General features: G+C 45.9%; 1 protein-coding gene across 1 annotated transcript in view; it reads left to right on the top strand.

Annotated features, from left to right (window-relative positions):
• Window positions 1–14,310, top strand: part of CACNA1E (calcium voltage-gated channel subunit alpha1 E) — a 474,871-nt gene that overhangs the window by 375,568 nt on the left and 84,993 nt on the right. The window contains exons 11-13 of the mRNA XM_049700372.1: window positions 8,785–8,900; window positions 13,338–13,391; window positions 14,010–14,099. Of these exons, the coding sequence (XP_049556329.1) occupies window positions 8,785–8,900; window positions 13,338–13,391; window positions 14,010–14,099 (260 nt within the window). The remainder of the gene's footprint in view (window positions 1–8,784; window positions 8,901–13,337; window positions 13,392–14,009; window positions 14,100–14,310) is intronic.

Below are 14,310 nucleotides of genomic sequence, written 5' to 3'. Positions count from 1 at the left end.
CTTTAGGGAAGGACTTTTGCTCACTGGAGCCCCTGATCTCTAAGGAGACACGACATGGTATGATGCAGTGCCTGAGTTAATGCATCCCTCACCCTCCTCTATGCCCATCCATTCTGCTTGTTAGAGTCAACACTGGATGGCATTTAGAGGACTGCGTGCTGTTTGGGCCTTTATTTATTGACAACCTAAGTCTCCTTAAATCCTTTCAGGAACAAATCAAGGGATAAGGTGTAAATAACTGTAATACAGCTGAACCGTGTGACCTTCGGTAAGGTATTTACCTTCTCGGGGCTGTGTTTGCTCCTCTGAAAAATAGGAGAAAATGTTCCCCAGGCTCCTAGTACACTGAAAGACTGTTTTACAACCCCCTCCACCCCACCACACCCATGCCATTCTCCAATGAAATCGAAATGAAAACACTGCCAACACACAATTGCCTCTCTGACCTCCCCCAATTTCTTTGTTAGTTTTAGAACAGTTAGGGTCAAAGGGGTTGTTTTTTTTGATGTCTAACCCAAATTCCTCTTTCCTAAAGCAAACGTGTTACAGGAAGACTGGCAAGGTTCCACGGGGGCGGTGAAGCACTTTGGAAATATGGGCTTTGAAGATTAATAGAAATATGACCACGTGGCCATTTGTGAGCTTGGCAGTCTGTCCACATATGCTTCTGCGTGCCACTGTCAGCATGTGTGCATGTGTGCCAGTGTGTGTGTGATGAAGTGTACAAGTGCATACGGGAGTGTGGGTAAACAGGTCTTTGAGTCACAGGGGCCAGCCCCTCCTGGCGGGCTTTGTCTTCCTTTTGGTTGCCATGACAACAGCGAGGGCCTCCGATCCGATCCGTAAACAAAGCTGCCTGTGTGACTGAACCAGGAGGAGGGGTCTGGAGCTAGAAGCCAAAACTGGGAGCCATCTAATCCTCCTACAGAGTGTTTTTTTTTTTTTTTTAACATCTTTATTGGAGTATAATTGCTTTACAATGGTGTGTTAGTTTCTGCTTTATGACAAAGTGCATCAGCTATGCATATACATATATCCCCATATCTCCTCCCTCTTGCGTCTCCCTCCCAACCCTCCCTATCCCACCCCTCTAGGTGGTCACAAAGCACCGAGCTGATCTCCCTGTGCTATGAGGCTGCTTCCCACTAGCGATCTATTTTACGTTTGGTAGTGTATATATGTCCATGCCACTCTCTCACTTTGTCCCAGCTTACCCTTCCCCCTCCCCATATCCTCAAGTCCGTTCTCTAGTAGGTCTGTGTCTTTATTCCCGTTTCTTGTCACAGCAGACCTACCGGCACATCTTCGCCACTAGGTAAATACAGAGATACCTGTTCAGGTGCCCTGTGATCCTGAGGTGACATAACATGGGCAGGAATTTCCAATTGGAGCAAGGCTTCAGGGAACCTCACTCCTAACCCCCAGCAGTTAGTCATCTCATAATAAATTCCAGCAACCTGAGTGTTCAAAGCCCCTCCCATCACCCTATGGAACAAAGCCAATCACTTATTTATCAATATACAGATGAGCTGCTTTGTGAATTACCTGTGGCTCCTTTATAGGTTCAGAAGTTCATAAAATATAAATTAATTTTAACATTAACCTAAATATGACTTGAAAGACAACTCTACCTCCTCCCCACCACCCGCCCCCCAGTCAAACATGATAAGCGCACATGGATGTTGTACCTTGTCTGAGATTATCTACATCATTCTTGCACTTTATCTAATTGTGAATAATATGGAACAGGTTATGTATGAATAGTTGATTTGTACAAATTATGCCTCTCATGTAAACTGCTAAAAAACAAAAGCGGTCACAAATGTAAATTCACTAAGTCAGACGTAGGAAGAAAATTGTACGTAACCGTGCAGTATGGGGAGATAGATCAGCCTCCTTCTTCGTTCTGGTAACTGAAGTTTAAAATCCCAAACCTTGCATACACATGAGACAACCAGAATAGAGGCTCAGCTGTGCTCATCTCCACGTCATCATCCTTCCATCTCTGTGACAGCTGTGTTTTGAGGGGAACTGCCATTTCTCCTCCCAGGAAAAAAAAAAAAGACAGCCAAAAATTATGGATAACAGAATTGGGTAAGAAATATTTGAATGAAATGCAATGGATTTTCCCCCCAGTTTTATTGAGATATAATTGACAGGTAACATTGTATTAGTTTAAGTTGTGTTAGTTCAATATTTGTATGTATTGTGAAATGATCACCACAGTAGGTTAACATCCTTCACCCCACATAGTTACATTTTTTTTCTTGTGATGAGAACTTTGAAGATCTTCTCTCTCAGCAACTTCAAAATACACAGCACAATATTGTTAACTACCGTCACTATGCTATGCATTACATCTCCAGAGCTTACTTATAACTGGAAGTATGTACCTATTGACCACCTTCACCCATTTCCCCCACCCCCTGACCACCACCAAAATGTTGTTTCTATGAGTTCAGTTTTTCTAAAATTCCACAAATAAGTGAGATCATACAGTACTTGGCTTTCTCTGACATATTTTACTTAGCATAATGCCTTCATTAATCCATATTGTCCCAAATGACAGGATTTCCATCTTTATTATAGCCAAATAATATTCCATTGTGTGTGTGTGTGTGCATGTGTGTGTATACACACATGCACATACACACACCACATTTTTTTATCCGTTCATCTCTTGATGGGTACTTAGGTTGTTTCCATGTCTTGGCTATTGTAAATAATGCTGCAGTGAACATGGGAGTGTATAATGTCTTTGAGAGAGTAATTTCAATTCCTTTGAATACATACCCAGAAGCGGGATTGCTAGACCATATCGTAATTCTATTTTTAATTTTTTGAGGAGCCTTCATACTGTTTTCCATAGTGGCTGCACCAGTTTATATTCCCGCCAACAGTGCAAAAGGGTTCCCTTTTCTCCACATTCTGACAGTTATCTCTTGTCTTTTTGACAAGAGCTTTTCTAATACATGTGAAGTGATATCTCACTGTGGTTTTGATTTGCATTTCCTTGATGATTAGTGATGTTGAGCACCTTTTCATGTATCTGTTGGTCATTTGTTTGTCTTCTTTGGAAAAATGTCTATTTAGTTCCTCTGCCTATTTTATAATGGTATTTTTTTTTTTTTTTTTTTTTTTTTGCTATTGAGTTGTGTGAGTTCTTTATATATTTTGGATATTAACCCCTTATCAGATACATGATTTGCAGATATTTTCTTCCTTTCCATAGGCTGCCTTTTCATTCCATAGGTTGCCATTTCATTGAATTTTTATCATTTTACAATCTCTTACAAGAATCCACTCAGGACTTCCAGACTAAAACAGATTTATTCCTGCTCTGGTTATGAGTAGGGGGGTTTCGTGTCTTTCTAATGGCAACACTAGCTGAAGAGGAAACTGAGACAGAGAGGTTTACTGCCCAGTTTATTAGCAGCAAAGGTTACCTGGGTACCTAGCTCTGAGAATTGACTTGGTGGTATTTATGCCACATCACATGGGGATTTATTTGTGTTTTCCTGAGTGTCTAGATGCATCTCAGCTTGAGTTCTGTTACATCTAGGGGTGTGGAAACACTGGATGGAGGAAATGAAAGGGAGCTGACTACCCATCCTCTTACCTTGAGCCACAGGCTAACGCTAAGTGCTCTTAGGGGACATGAGCACTCTTCTAATGTAAGCCAGACTTTTCTCCTTTGAACTTCCTGTTGCTTGATCCAAGGAAACTGGATAAATTGAGATATCCGTAGGGCCACTCCTTGAGGCACCTTTCATTAAGAAGTTTGGTGGTGGTCATCGAGATGGCTAAGTAAGGCAACGGCCATATGTTTTATCTTTGCAAAAGCATCATCATCTGAGTAACCCCAGGATAATCCTCTATGAAGAGGAGAGAGTACTCAGGTCCTCAGGGAAGAGAGGGGCCAGTGGGAGGAACACATTTCCCTTTCTTCCATCTGGCTACATATATACTCACAAGACTGGCAGACATGTTGAATCTAAGGTTAGAATAATCACTTATTTTTGGCAGGTAATAGAGCTGAATCCTGTTTGTCCCTGTGTTCTCCAGAATGAAATATGTGTATAAATAAATGGTGAGTGTGATATAGACACAAAATCAAGCAGCACATCACTAGCTTGACTAATGCTACAAATTAGTAGCATTGATACTAGGTCCTTATTAACCCAACACAGAGCAATGGATTTTTACACTGCTCTCTCAATTAAAAAGAGAGTCCTTTTAGAAAAAACACAAAACTCTGTTTTTATGTCCTTACTTTCCTCAACCTTTGGCTGAAAAATAAATCCCTCTTGTGGATTTTAAATGTTGACTGCTACATAACATGGAAGACAGCTCAGGCCTCGTAGAAACAGCACTTCATCTGGAATCAAAAGGCATTCATTTGAATTCTGGCTCTGCCTCCTGATAATTTGGTCATTTTGGGGAAGTAACCTTTCTGAACCTCCCAGGGTTTTTGCAAATCTAAATGAAATAATTTACATGAAAGTGATTTAGAAAATAAAAATTTTACAAATGTGCCTTAAAAAGCTTAATATCTTATTTATCATCTATGGAATCTGCTATAATACGAGGCTGTGGATTAAACTTCATTGGTCCTTGATAGAATGTGATATGATTCAGCCTCTACTTGGCCTCATGGAACCTTCCGATTAGTTAGAGAAAAGCCGTGGGCACACTGTGATGTCAAGGGAGGGGGTTAAGAAGTGTCGTGAGAGACACTGGTGCCAGACTCTCTGCCCTAGGCTCCCAGCTGACAAACAAAACAAAGCAAAACAAAACACAGAAGGCCACGTGCTATAGACAGTACGCTATGATCCAGTTTTTGTAAAATAAATAAGAGCAAAGATGGAAAAAAAAAAAACACACAGAAGGCCAAATGATAAACATAGTACAGAAGAACCCCAAACACAGCCCTTCTTCCCCCCACTGACACGTGGGAGCTGCTCAGGAAGTAGCCCCGTTGGTGCATACTCGATTTCTTTTAGCCAAGAGGCTTCTTAAAAAGACCAAGCCAGATTTGTTGGGCTCTGGGCCTGTAAGATGCCAGGTGGGAGGGTGGGAGGAAATGGGGGCCTGCAGTGGCAGAGGAGAGCAGGGAAGCCAGCTGGTGAGACTGGAGCCAGGAAACTTCCAAATATACAGGGAGGTTAGGCTGCGGTGTCTTGGGCTATCCCACCGGAAATCAAGCCACGCGGTCATCCTGGGGGTCAGATAGAGGTACCACACTGCATACTTCATAGACGCATGCTACAGAGATTTTAGTGGAGTCAAACAAAGAAAAATAGTGGTGGCAGTGTCCAGGAGTTACCTGGCAACTGCTAAATTCCCGCTAGTTCACCTGGCTCCATTTGGGTCAGTGCAGAGATGCTGCGCCCCCTCATTTAAGCCTTTGGGAATCAGGTCAGAGCTATCTGTGTGCTCCTCAAGTCAGCCTGGGTATCTGTAATAAAATAATCTATTGAATAAGTACTATACGCCAGACCTAGTCTAGTCCTGGAAGATGCAAAGTTGAGTAAGACAAAATGTTTTCAAAAAGCTCACATAGAGGGAGAGAGACAGTCACATGTACAACTCACCACAATAGAGGTCTGGCTGTAACATGAGCTGTGAAGAGATAGAGATAAGGTAGAAAGGAGGCCAGAAGACTGGGGGCAAGGGAGAGGGGGAGGGGAAAGCTAAACATTAGAGGTGACATTTCAACCTGGCCTTGAAGAAGCAGATCAGCTCGGTGGTTTGTGACCACCTAGAGGGGTGGGATAGGGAGGGTGGGAGGGAGGGAGACGCAAGAGGGAAGAGATATGGGAACATATGTATATGTATAACTGATTCACTTTGTTATAAAGCAGAAACTAACACACCATTGTCAAGCAATTATACTCCAATAAAGATGTTTAAAAAAAAAAAAAAAGAGAGACTCAGGCAAAAGGTAAGAACAGATTCTGGGCAGTGTGAATTAAACCTTGAGATCCCTCACTGCTTTTTCAGGAACTGTGGAAAGTGTGCTGTGTTTCAAGCATGGCCGTGATGGGCTGCAAGTAGGCAAGAGATAGATCAGATTGATGGGAGGTGATGTTTGAATGAAAGGTTCAGATCCAGCTGTGAAGGCCTTTGAAGGGTCTGTTAGGTGTTTAGCAGCTGTTGGAGGAGACTGTGGAGGAGGGGAGGACAGAGTAGAGAGAAGGGGGAATTTAGAAGATCTGAGGGTCGTGGTTCCTCTTAGTGGCTGGCCACTTAACTCCCCTTAGATTCAGATTTTGGGTTTGTTTTTTTTTTTGAATTTTTGAATGTTATTTTATTTATTTTTTATATAGCAGGTTCTTATTAGTTATCTATTTTATACATATTAGTGTATATATGTCAATCCCAACCTCCCAATTCATCCCACCACCAAGATTCAGTTTTCTGAGCTGGAAAATGGAGGTAATAATGCAGATGCTAAAAGAAAGATTATTGTGTTCCCCTGCTCATAGCTTGCTTAAATTCTCCTTGTTCAATGTCTTGCTCAAAACATTACCTCCTGCAAAACCCTCTTGGATTTCCCTAGAGCATAGCTGGAAAATGAAGACGCATACGTATGAAAAGATAAAGAAAGCAGCATATAAATATGCCACTGGGCCGGCAGATATGCGGGGAGCCTGGGCTCTTAGAGCAGACAGGCCTGGGTTCCAAACCTGGCTCCATCTCTTACCTGAACCTGAGCAAGTTGTTTAACTTTTAAATCGAGGCTGAAAATACATGTTCTACCTCCTTCTCATTTTGGTTGTAAAGATTAAATGCACAAAATGGATGCAGGTGCTTGGAAATTAGAAAGTGCTCCATAAATGTCACTCACTGGGGTTATTATTTTCAGTTTGGAAGTGGCAAAATCCAGTGCACGTTTTAGAAAGATAACTGGAGTAACTGTGAAACAGATGAAATGAAGGGAAGGGAGATAGGTGGTTGAGAGACCAAGTCGGTGCTATTGCAGTTGTCCAGGCAGGAAAGGATGAGGACCAAGAGGCAGTGAGGATGCAGAGGGAGGCTGGGTCCAAGTGCTATTCTGAAGATAGAACCAACAGAACAATAGCATTCGTCAGACAAGAAGGATAGGAAGAAGACAAAGAACCAAAGGTAGGAACTTTGGTAGATGGTGACGCCATGAACCAAGCTAGCTGTTCGTTACTTTCTAATTGCTGAAATCCAGAGGGGCAGGTGAAAAAAGGAGGTGTCCCAGGGCTTAAGTTCTGTTACCCTGACTCTCGCTGGCCCTGCTCAACTCTTCCTTCCCCCACAGCAGCCTTAGGAGAACCCACCGAGCTTGAAACCAAGCCCAGGAGAACTTCCCCTGCCCATGTGCCTTGTCCCCATGCCCTTAGCCTGATTGTGACCATTGTAAGGTGTCTGTGCCCGAGGAATCCCTCTCTATCTTGGAAGGAGGGGCTGTATGAGACCCAAACCGGTATATCCCTCTGCCTCACAGTAGACTGGCACCTCTCCTTTCCCTGCACCAGGGCTGGGGCACGTCCCTCAGCCCCTGGCTCATTTTCTCCTCCCTGGACATGAGGGGGTAGGTGGCAGGACCCACAGTGGGTGCTCGACTCACTTATCTTCAGGCTGTTGCTCTTTATGGACGGGGAACACCTTGAATAAGTGGATCAGCTTCCAGGGCAGTAGGAGAGTGCGCGAGCCGTGGCTGGGAGGCACTACGCTAGCAAGGGGTGTTCCGGCTGGAAGGGTGTTTGGTGATGAGACGGGCATTGGTGCAGAGGTGGTATCTGGAGGGGCCTGTTAGCAAATGAATATTTCTTGATCCCCATTTGTTCACTCATTGAATCTGATCATCTTCCTCTCTGCCAGGGAACCCTCGTTCCTCTTCTGTCTTCTTTTTCCCATGGAGCTTCCGTTTTTGTTTTGTTTTTGTTTTGTTTTTTTTAATCATCTTGACCAGAGTGGCTCTGGTCCCCTGTGTCTGTTAGTGGGCTCTGTCTTATCTCTGACCCTCATGCTGGCTTTTTCCGTCTGTCTCACTTTCCCCTCCACACCACCCCATCTTCCTACTCTCTTTCTACTGGAGCCATGTGCCCTTCCTGTGTCCTTACCTTTCTTGTTTAATCTCGACCAGCCATCTTCAAACAGCATTTCAGCCCTTCTAGGCCTCAGTGTCGTGGTCTTCCATGGCAGCCCATACTGATCACCACAGGGTACAGGCCACCAGGGGAAGCACAGCATTATGGGTAGAGTTCAGATCCCAGCAAGTTACCTCTCTCCCCTAAACCTTGATTTCCCCATCTGTTAAATAGGAATTTTAATAGTGCTTACCTCATAGGGTGATTTTGAGGATTAAATGAGTTAATGGGTATGAAAAACTTCATATAGGCTGGCACATAATCATCAGTCAATGTACATTAGTCACTGTTGTTATTAAGAGCAGAAAGGGTAGCTGGGCCCCTCAGAGGGTGAAGGGCTTCGGTTGTAGCCGGAGAGACATAACGTAGCATTCTGGAAGCTAGCTGGTCACGTTACTAAGTCAATACCTTTCAAAATAGAGCAAGCAGAGAGCATTAGTGCTGACTGGAATGAAACTGATCTGCGAAGGCTTCCTGCAGGAGGCTGGACGAAGTGCATTTCTGTGCGACCTTTTAAGGAGATCCCCGTTGCAGCCTGGGACAAAGGAAATGGGGTATACACAGTGCCTGTTCAAACATGCTCTCCCTCCTGCTTGTTTCGCCCTTTCTTTTAGTCATGGCACTGCCCAAACCTAGTGAATCTTATCTGCTTTGTCCACAGGGAATTTGCCAAAGAGAGAGAGAGAGTGGAGAACCGGAGAGCTTTCATGAAACTGCGGCGCCAGCAGCAGATCGAGCGTGAACTGAATGGGTACCGCGCGTGGATAGACAAAGCAGGTAAGGCCTGGGGGCTGGAGGAGGTTGGTGATGGGCTGCCCAGACATCAGGGACCTGCCCCAGTTCCCACTCCCAATACTTGCATTCAAAGGGGCAGCCTAGACCAGAGCAGAGAGAAGCTCGAGATGACTTGTTGGCTTTTTGGATTCCCCGCTGGTCCCTTTTTCTCCCTCTGGAGTCTGTCCCAGTTCTTCAGCCAAACGCCTTTCACGAGGCAGGCATTTTAGCAAGGTGAACTGAGTAAAAGGTAACATAACCCATGAGTTTGGGCTGATGACATTCTACACTACTTCTGTTACTACTACTACTAACAGTCTGTTCATTCCACAAATATTTATTGAGAGCTTACTTTGTGCCAAGTCCTGTTCTAGGCACTTAGGATACAGCAGTGAGCCAGAGTTCTACCTTTTTTGTTGTTTTTGGACCATGCCACGCGGCTTTCAGGATCTTAGTTCCCCAACCAGGGATTGAACCCGGCCCCCCCACCCACCGCAGTGAAAGTGCTGAGTCCTAACCACTGGACTGCCGGAGAATTCCCCCAGAGCTCTGCTCTTGTGGAGCTCATTACCCTGTAGCTGGGGAAGGCAGCGATGAACAAAATAATTACTTGTGATAAGGTGATAAGTACAGTGAAAACAGATCAAGGTAGGGTTAGGGGTTTAGGGTAGGTTGCAGTCTTAAATAGAGGGTCAGGGTAGACCCGTGTGAAGAGAGATTCGAAAGAGATGAGGGCGTGAGCCACTGGGAGCTCTGAGGGAAGAAGACCCCAGTGCCCAGGCTCTAATGTGGGAGGGGCCAGGAGCCCTCCAGGAATAGCAGGAGGTGTGAGCAGGGGAAGGTGTCAAGAGTAAGGATGAGGGCAGCTGTGGTGGGAGCAGAGGCAGTAGATTGTGTATGACCTTTACGGGCCACTGTAAAGTTTGGAACTTTCCGGTGAATAAGGCAAGAAGCACAGGAGGGTCTTGAGCAGAGAAGGGACATGCTCTGTTTAAGATTTTAAAGGAGTACTTGGTTGCTGCCCTGAGAACAGACAGTAGGAAGACAAGGCCAGAAGCAGGGAGACTGATTGTGAGGCCACTGCAGTAAGGCAGCTAATAGATGATGGTGAGAATTGGTGTTCGCTGTTCCCTGCACTGTCATCAGCTCCCCACTCTGGCTCAGCCTCGGGAAAAATTCTTGCCCAGCCCCGAGGATAGGTCCAGATTTATCCCGATTTCATTAACCCACAGAGCCCCCAGATGCAAGTTCGACTGTGGCTCTGCTGCTTAGGAGGGACATCGATCACACCACATCTGTCAGTAAAAAGGATGTATTTGATTTCCGTCTTATTTTAAAGGTTGCGTTGCATTGGTGTTGTATATCTTCCCGAGCAAAAGAGTAAACTATTTTTTAATTAAAAAAAAATACACATGATAGTCAGCATCTTTGCTGTATTCCTGGTAGAAAGCAGAGAACAAAGAGGTCTCTCTGGACAAATTTGGAATAGGATTGGATACTTAGGTGCCTGACCCTTATGCTTCTCTAAGCTTTGGAATGATGCTATGATGCTTATTCAGATCACAGCACACAAAAGCTCTCTCAGTTCAGGAGTCAACTTTGGATTATCTTTCAGGGGTGAGAGGGCATGTGTGGTGGAAAGTGCCACGTCAAAGCCAGAAAGAAGCCACGTCTCATTTGGGACTTGCTGCTTCTGGAAGCAGGAGCCATGAGAGCGGTGACTGTACTTCCATTTTGCCCTTTCTCCTCTGAGGCTCTTGTGTGGAGGTGAATGTGAATCTCCCCTCCCTCTTCCTGGAACAGTATCTCAGCAGATTTGCCTCCAGGCCAGGCCGGCAGCTTGAAGTTCCCAACTGCCCTTGGCTTCCTGGGCAGGGGAGCCGTCTGACAGACCACCCTAGCGAGTAGGCTGGCAGCAGAGCTGGAAGACAACCCTCCCTACCCTTGCCACGGCCCTGCTCGGGGTCAGGCAGCCCGGTATGCCGCTCTTTGCGGCTCTGCTTTTCAGTCGCACGCAGAATCCCAAGGCTCCACTTTCTTCCAGTTGGCAAAGCCAGCACTCTCCTTCTCAGCAAAAAAAGACGCACCGCGACGTCAAATTGTGCTTCCTGGCCCTTCCCTTTACAAGTGGAGCGTGAGTGATTCAGAGACATATGGGTTACATTTGCCTGGAAAGACATGCTCAAGTTCGAAAGCGAACTTGGCAAGAGGCATGGGGGGGGGGATGGGAGGGCCGTTCCAGCCCATCCAGAGTCCTCGAGCGCTTCCCAGAGGTACTCAGCAGCACCATACACCCTCCGTCTGCCTTGGGGGTCCTCAGATCTGCTGATCCCAAAGCCCCGACACTGCACAGAACGAAAAAGACTCTCTGGCTGAGGTCGTTCATGTTGCTATGAGGTATTTTAACAAGTACCTAATTTTAAAAGGATGCCCTCCAAAAGCAAGTGCTATTAATGACTTTAAAACCCTCTTTGTCCTCATCAAGGAGCAGCCCACCAATAACACTTAACCTGTCAACTTAGTTTTGCTGGAGGGCTGTACTTAAAAACGAAAGCTAAATGTTATGACTTTATAATGGCCATCCTGCCTGGTACCCTCCGAGCCTCAAAATGTTCCCCTCCCTGGGAAATACATTATATGCTCTCAGTTTTCTATGCAGGTGGAATTATGGTAATAACTTTACCCTCTTATGCCTGTCCTTTTACTTGTTAGAAGTGCTTAAATTAAAGCATTGCTTCATAGACCCTGCTGCAAGCGTTTCCCCAGCAGCTGGGATCTTAGGGAATGATTGCTGGGGCCTCCAGCTCCCTCACCTGTGGCTGAGACAGGGGCGGGGATCAGAACTCATCCACACCACGCCCAATAGTTGGGCTCAGAATCCCAGCACACATGGGACAGAAGGGCTGTTTTGTTGATAAGTTTGGAGGGATGTCAGTGAGGCATATTCTGATAAGTCTTAGCAGAAAATAGTATCCTGCCAATGATGACGCCGCTGTGGAGTACAGGCTGCTCCTGGGGAGGCCAAGAGGGGCGTCCAGGGGACTGAGTGGTTGTTTTCCAAACGCCAACAACCAAATACATCGTCCCAATGCCAACCAGGCCTTCCACTCTCTGACACCAGTTGGGGTGTCCAACAATTCAACTCAATTCTGACGCGAAGTTAGTGCAGACACCACAGGTGAAAGGCTCCGTCCCACAAGCCTGCCTGTACTTTACACACCAGCCACAGTGGGGTCCCCAGGTGACCTGCACCTCTTCCCGGCTGACTAGAATTTCAGAGGGCTCCAAGTTTGATAATTAGTTAGAATGACTTACAGAACTCAGGAAAAACTACCACCAGTTTATTATGAAGGATACAAGTCAGTAACAGCCAAATGGAAGAGATACACGGGGTAAGGTATGAGGGTGGCGTTTGGGGGGCATGCAGATCCCACATGCCCTCTCCAGGCACTTAACCTTCCCAGTACCCTGATATGCTCACCAACCCATAAGCACCCCGGGCCCCGTCGTGTAGGGTTTTTATGGAGGTTTTACGTAGACGTGATTGATTAAATCACTGACCATTGGTAATTGAATAGCCTCAAGACCCTCTCCCCTCCTGCGAGGTGGGAGGGGGATGAGACTGAAAGTTACAACCTTCTAATCATGTGGTTGGTTTTTGGGGGAAACCAGCCCCCATCCTTAAACTAACTAGGCCTCTCCCACAGTGAGTCATCTCATTAGCGTACAAAAGACAGTAAATTCCAAGGGTTTGGAAGCTCTGTGCCAGGAAGGTGGACAGAAACCAAATATTTATATTTTATTATATCACAGGGACAAATTCATGATAGGCCCAAGCCTCTTCAGCGCAAGCTCTGCTCAGCTAGGCAGGACGGAAGTGGTGGCGGGGAGAGGAGGCAAGCCCATAAGCCCTGCTCCTCTCTTTTGGGTGGCTGTGAGAATCTTCCTCCGCCCCTTCCTTAAAGGAGTAGGCTAGAACCCAAACACGGTCTCACCTTCAGAATGAAGGGGTAAGGTGTTATGACCTGGGGGCTGCAGACAAGCAAAATTAAGGGAGCTCCTGCTGCTAGAAAAGGTTTAAGGAACCTGGATAAAAGAAAAAACAGAAATGGAAATTTGTCATTCTTATCAATTTAGGGGATTTTAGTTAAAAAGATCAGCTTTCGCTCTCAGGGCTATTCTCCTAAACAGTGTATCAGAGACAGAGCTGAATCTTACCGATCACCCACCAACACCCCCTCACTGAAGACCTTCCTTTCTGTTCTGACCTTCGGGTGCTCCCTTCATGACCTTTGATGTCTTGCTGATGCCTGTGACCAGCTCTGAACTCTTTGCTCTCTCTCTCTTGCCCTGGAGCCAGAGCCGTTCCTGAGGGATTTTCATGTTGCAAAGTAATTTGGCATTTACCGATAATTTACTAAACCATTTGTTTCCATATAGAGGAAGTCATGCTCGCTGAAGAAAATAAAAATGCTGGAACGTCAGCCTTAGAAGGTAAGGAAGTGCTCCAGGGCCTCATTCCTTTCGCGTTTGCCCCCTCTTCTGCAGAGGCAATCTCTCTTGATCAAAAGAGGAGAAAGAAAGAAAAGAGGGGCGCTCTGGGATTTGAAACGCAAGTCTCTCTGTCATAAAATCCCTCATGCTTTAAAATGAAGGGACTTGAGTCATGGATTTAAATGTTTTTTAAAGTGATGAAAATGAAATCCAAGAGTTGCTTTGTTCCAGGGCGTGTGCTTGATACGGGCAGTGAAAAAGCCATCATACAACCAATGGCACAGAAAGGGATCTTCTTTGACAATTTGTGGGGATCATCTTGGGACCACTTTCATTGGCAGGAAGTGACATTGTTTATGAAGAACCAGAACAAATAGATACGGAGTACCTGTTACCTACTGCATTTAGATAAGCTCTAGCAAGGCTTCGGGAGCCTTGTCCCATGGGATTCAAGAGCCTCGTGTGTCAGAGGTGCTGCTGACTTCACTAACCCTGGCTCGGGTATTTAAAGGCAGGCGCCTGTGTCAGAGGGGCCTCTTGCCCACAGTCCTCAGTTCTGACCAGACTGATCCGGTTGTTCTTGTGTCCTCTCCCTGGCCTCCGCCTTCCCCGGTGTAGTGCTCCGAAGGGCAACCATCAAAAGGAGCCGGACGGAGGCCATGACGCGGGACTCCAGCGACGAGCACTGTGTCGACATCTCCTCTGTGGGTGAGTGGAGGCTGTCAGATCTCCTTTCACTGCTCTGAACCTCCTCTGAAAGGGAACATCCTGTCTTTGGAGAAACACCACCAGGAGGAAGGGAGGCCAAAGAATCCAGAACTTTGGGATGTAATTAGGAAGAGGCGTTGGAATCTAATCTAGTTGACAATGACTTACAGAAAAAGATGGACCAGGGGATACTGTTATGTGAAACATGGGG

The sequence above is a fragment of the Orcinus orca genome, chromosome 1 (assembly GCF_937001465.1).
Source record: "Orcinus orca chromosome 1, mOrcOrc1.1, whole genome shotgun sequence".
NCBI lineage: Eukaryota > Metazoa > Chordata > Mammalia > Artiodactyla > Delphinidae > Orcinus > Orcinus orca.
This window is presented reverse-complemented; position numbering and strand designations above follow the sequence as displayed.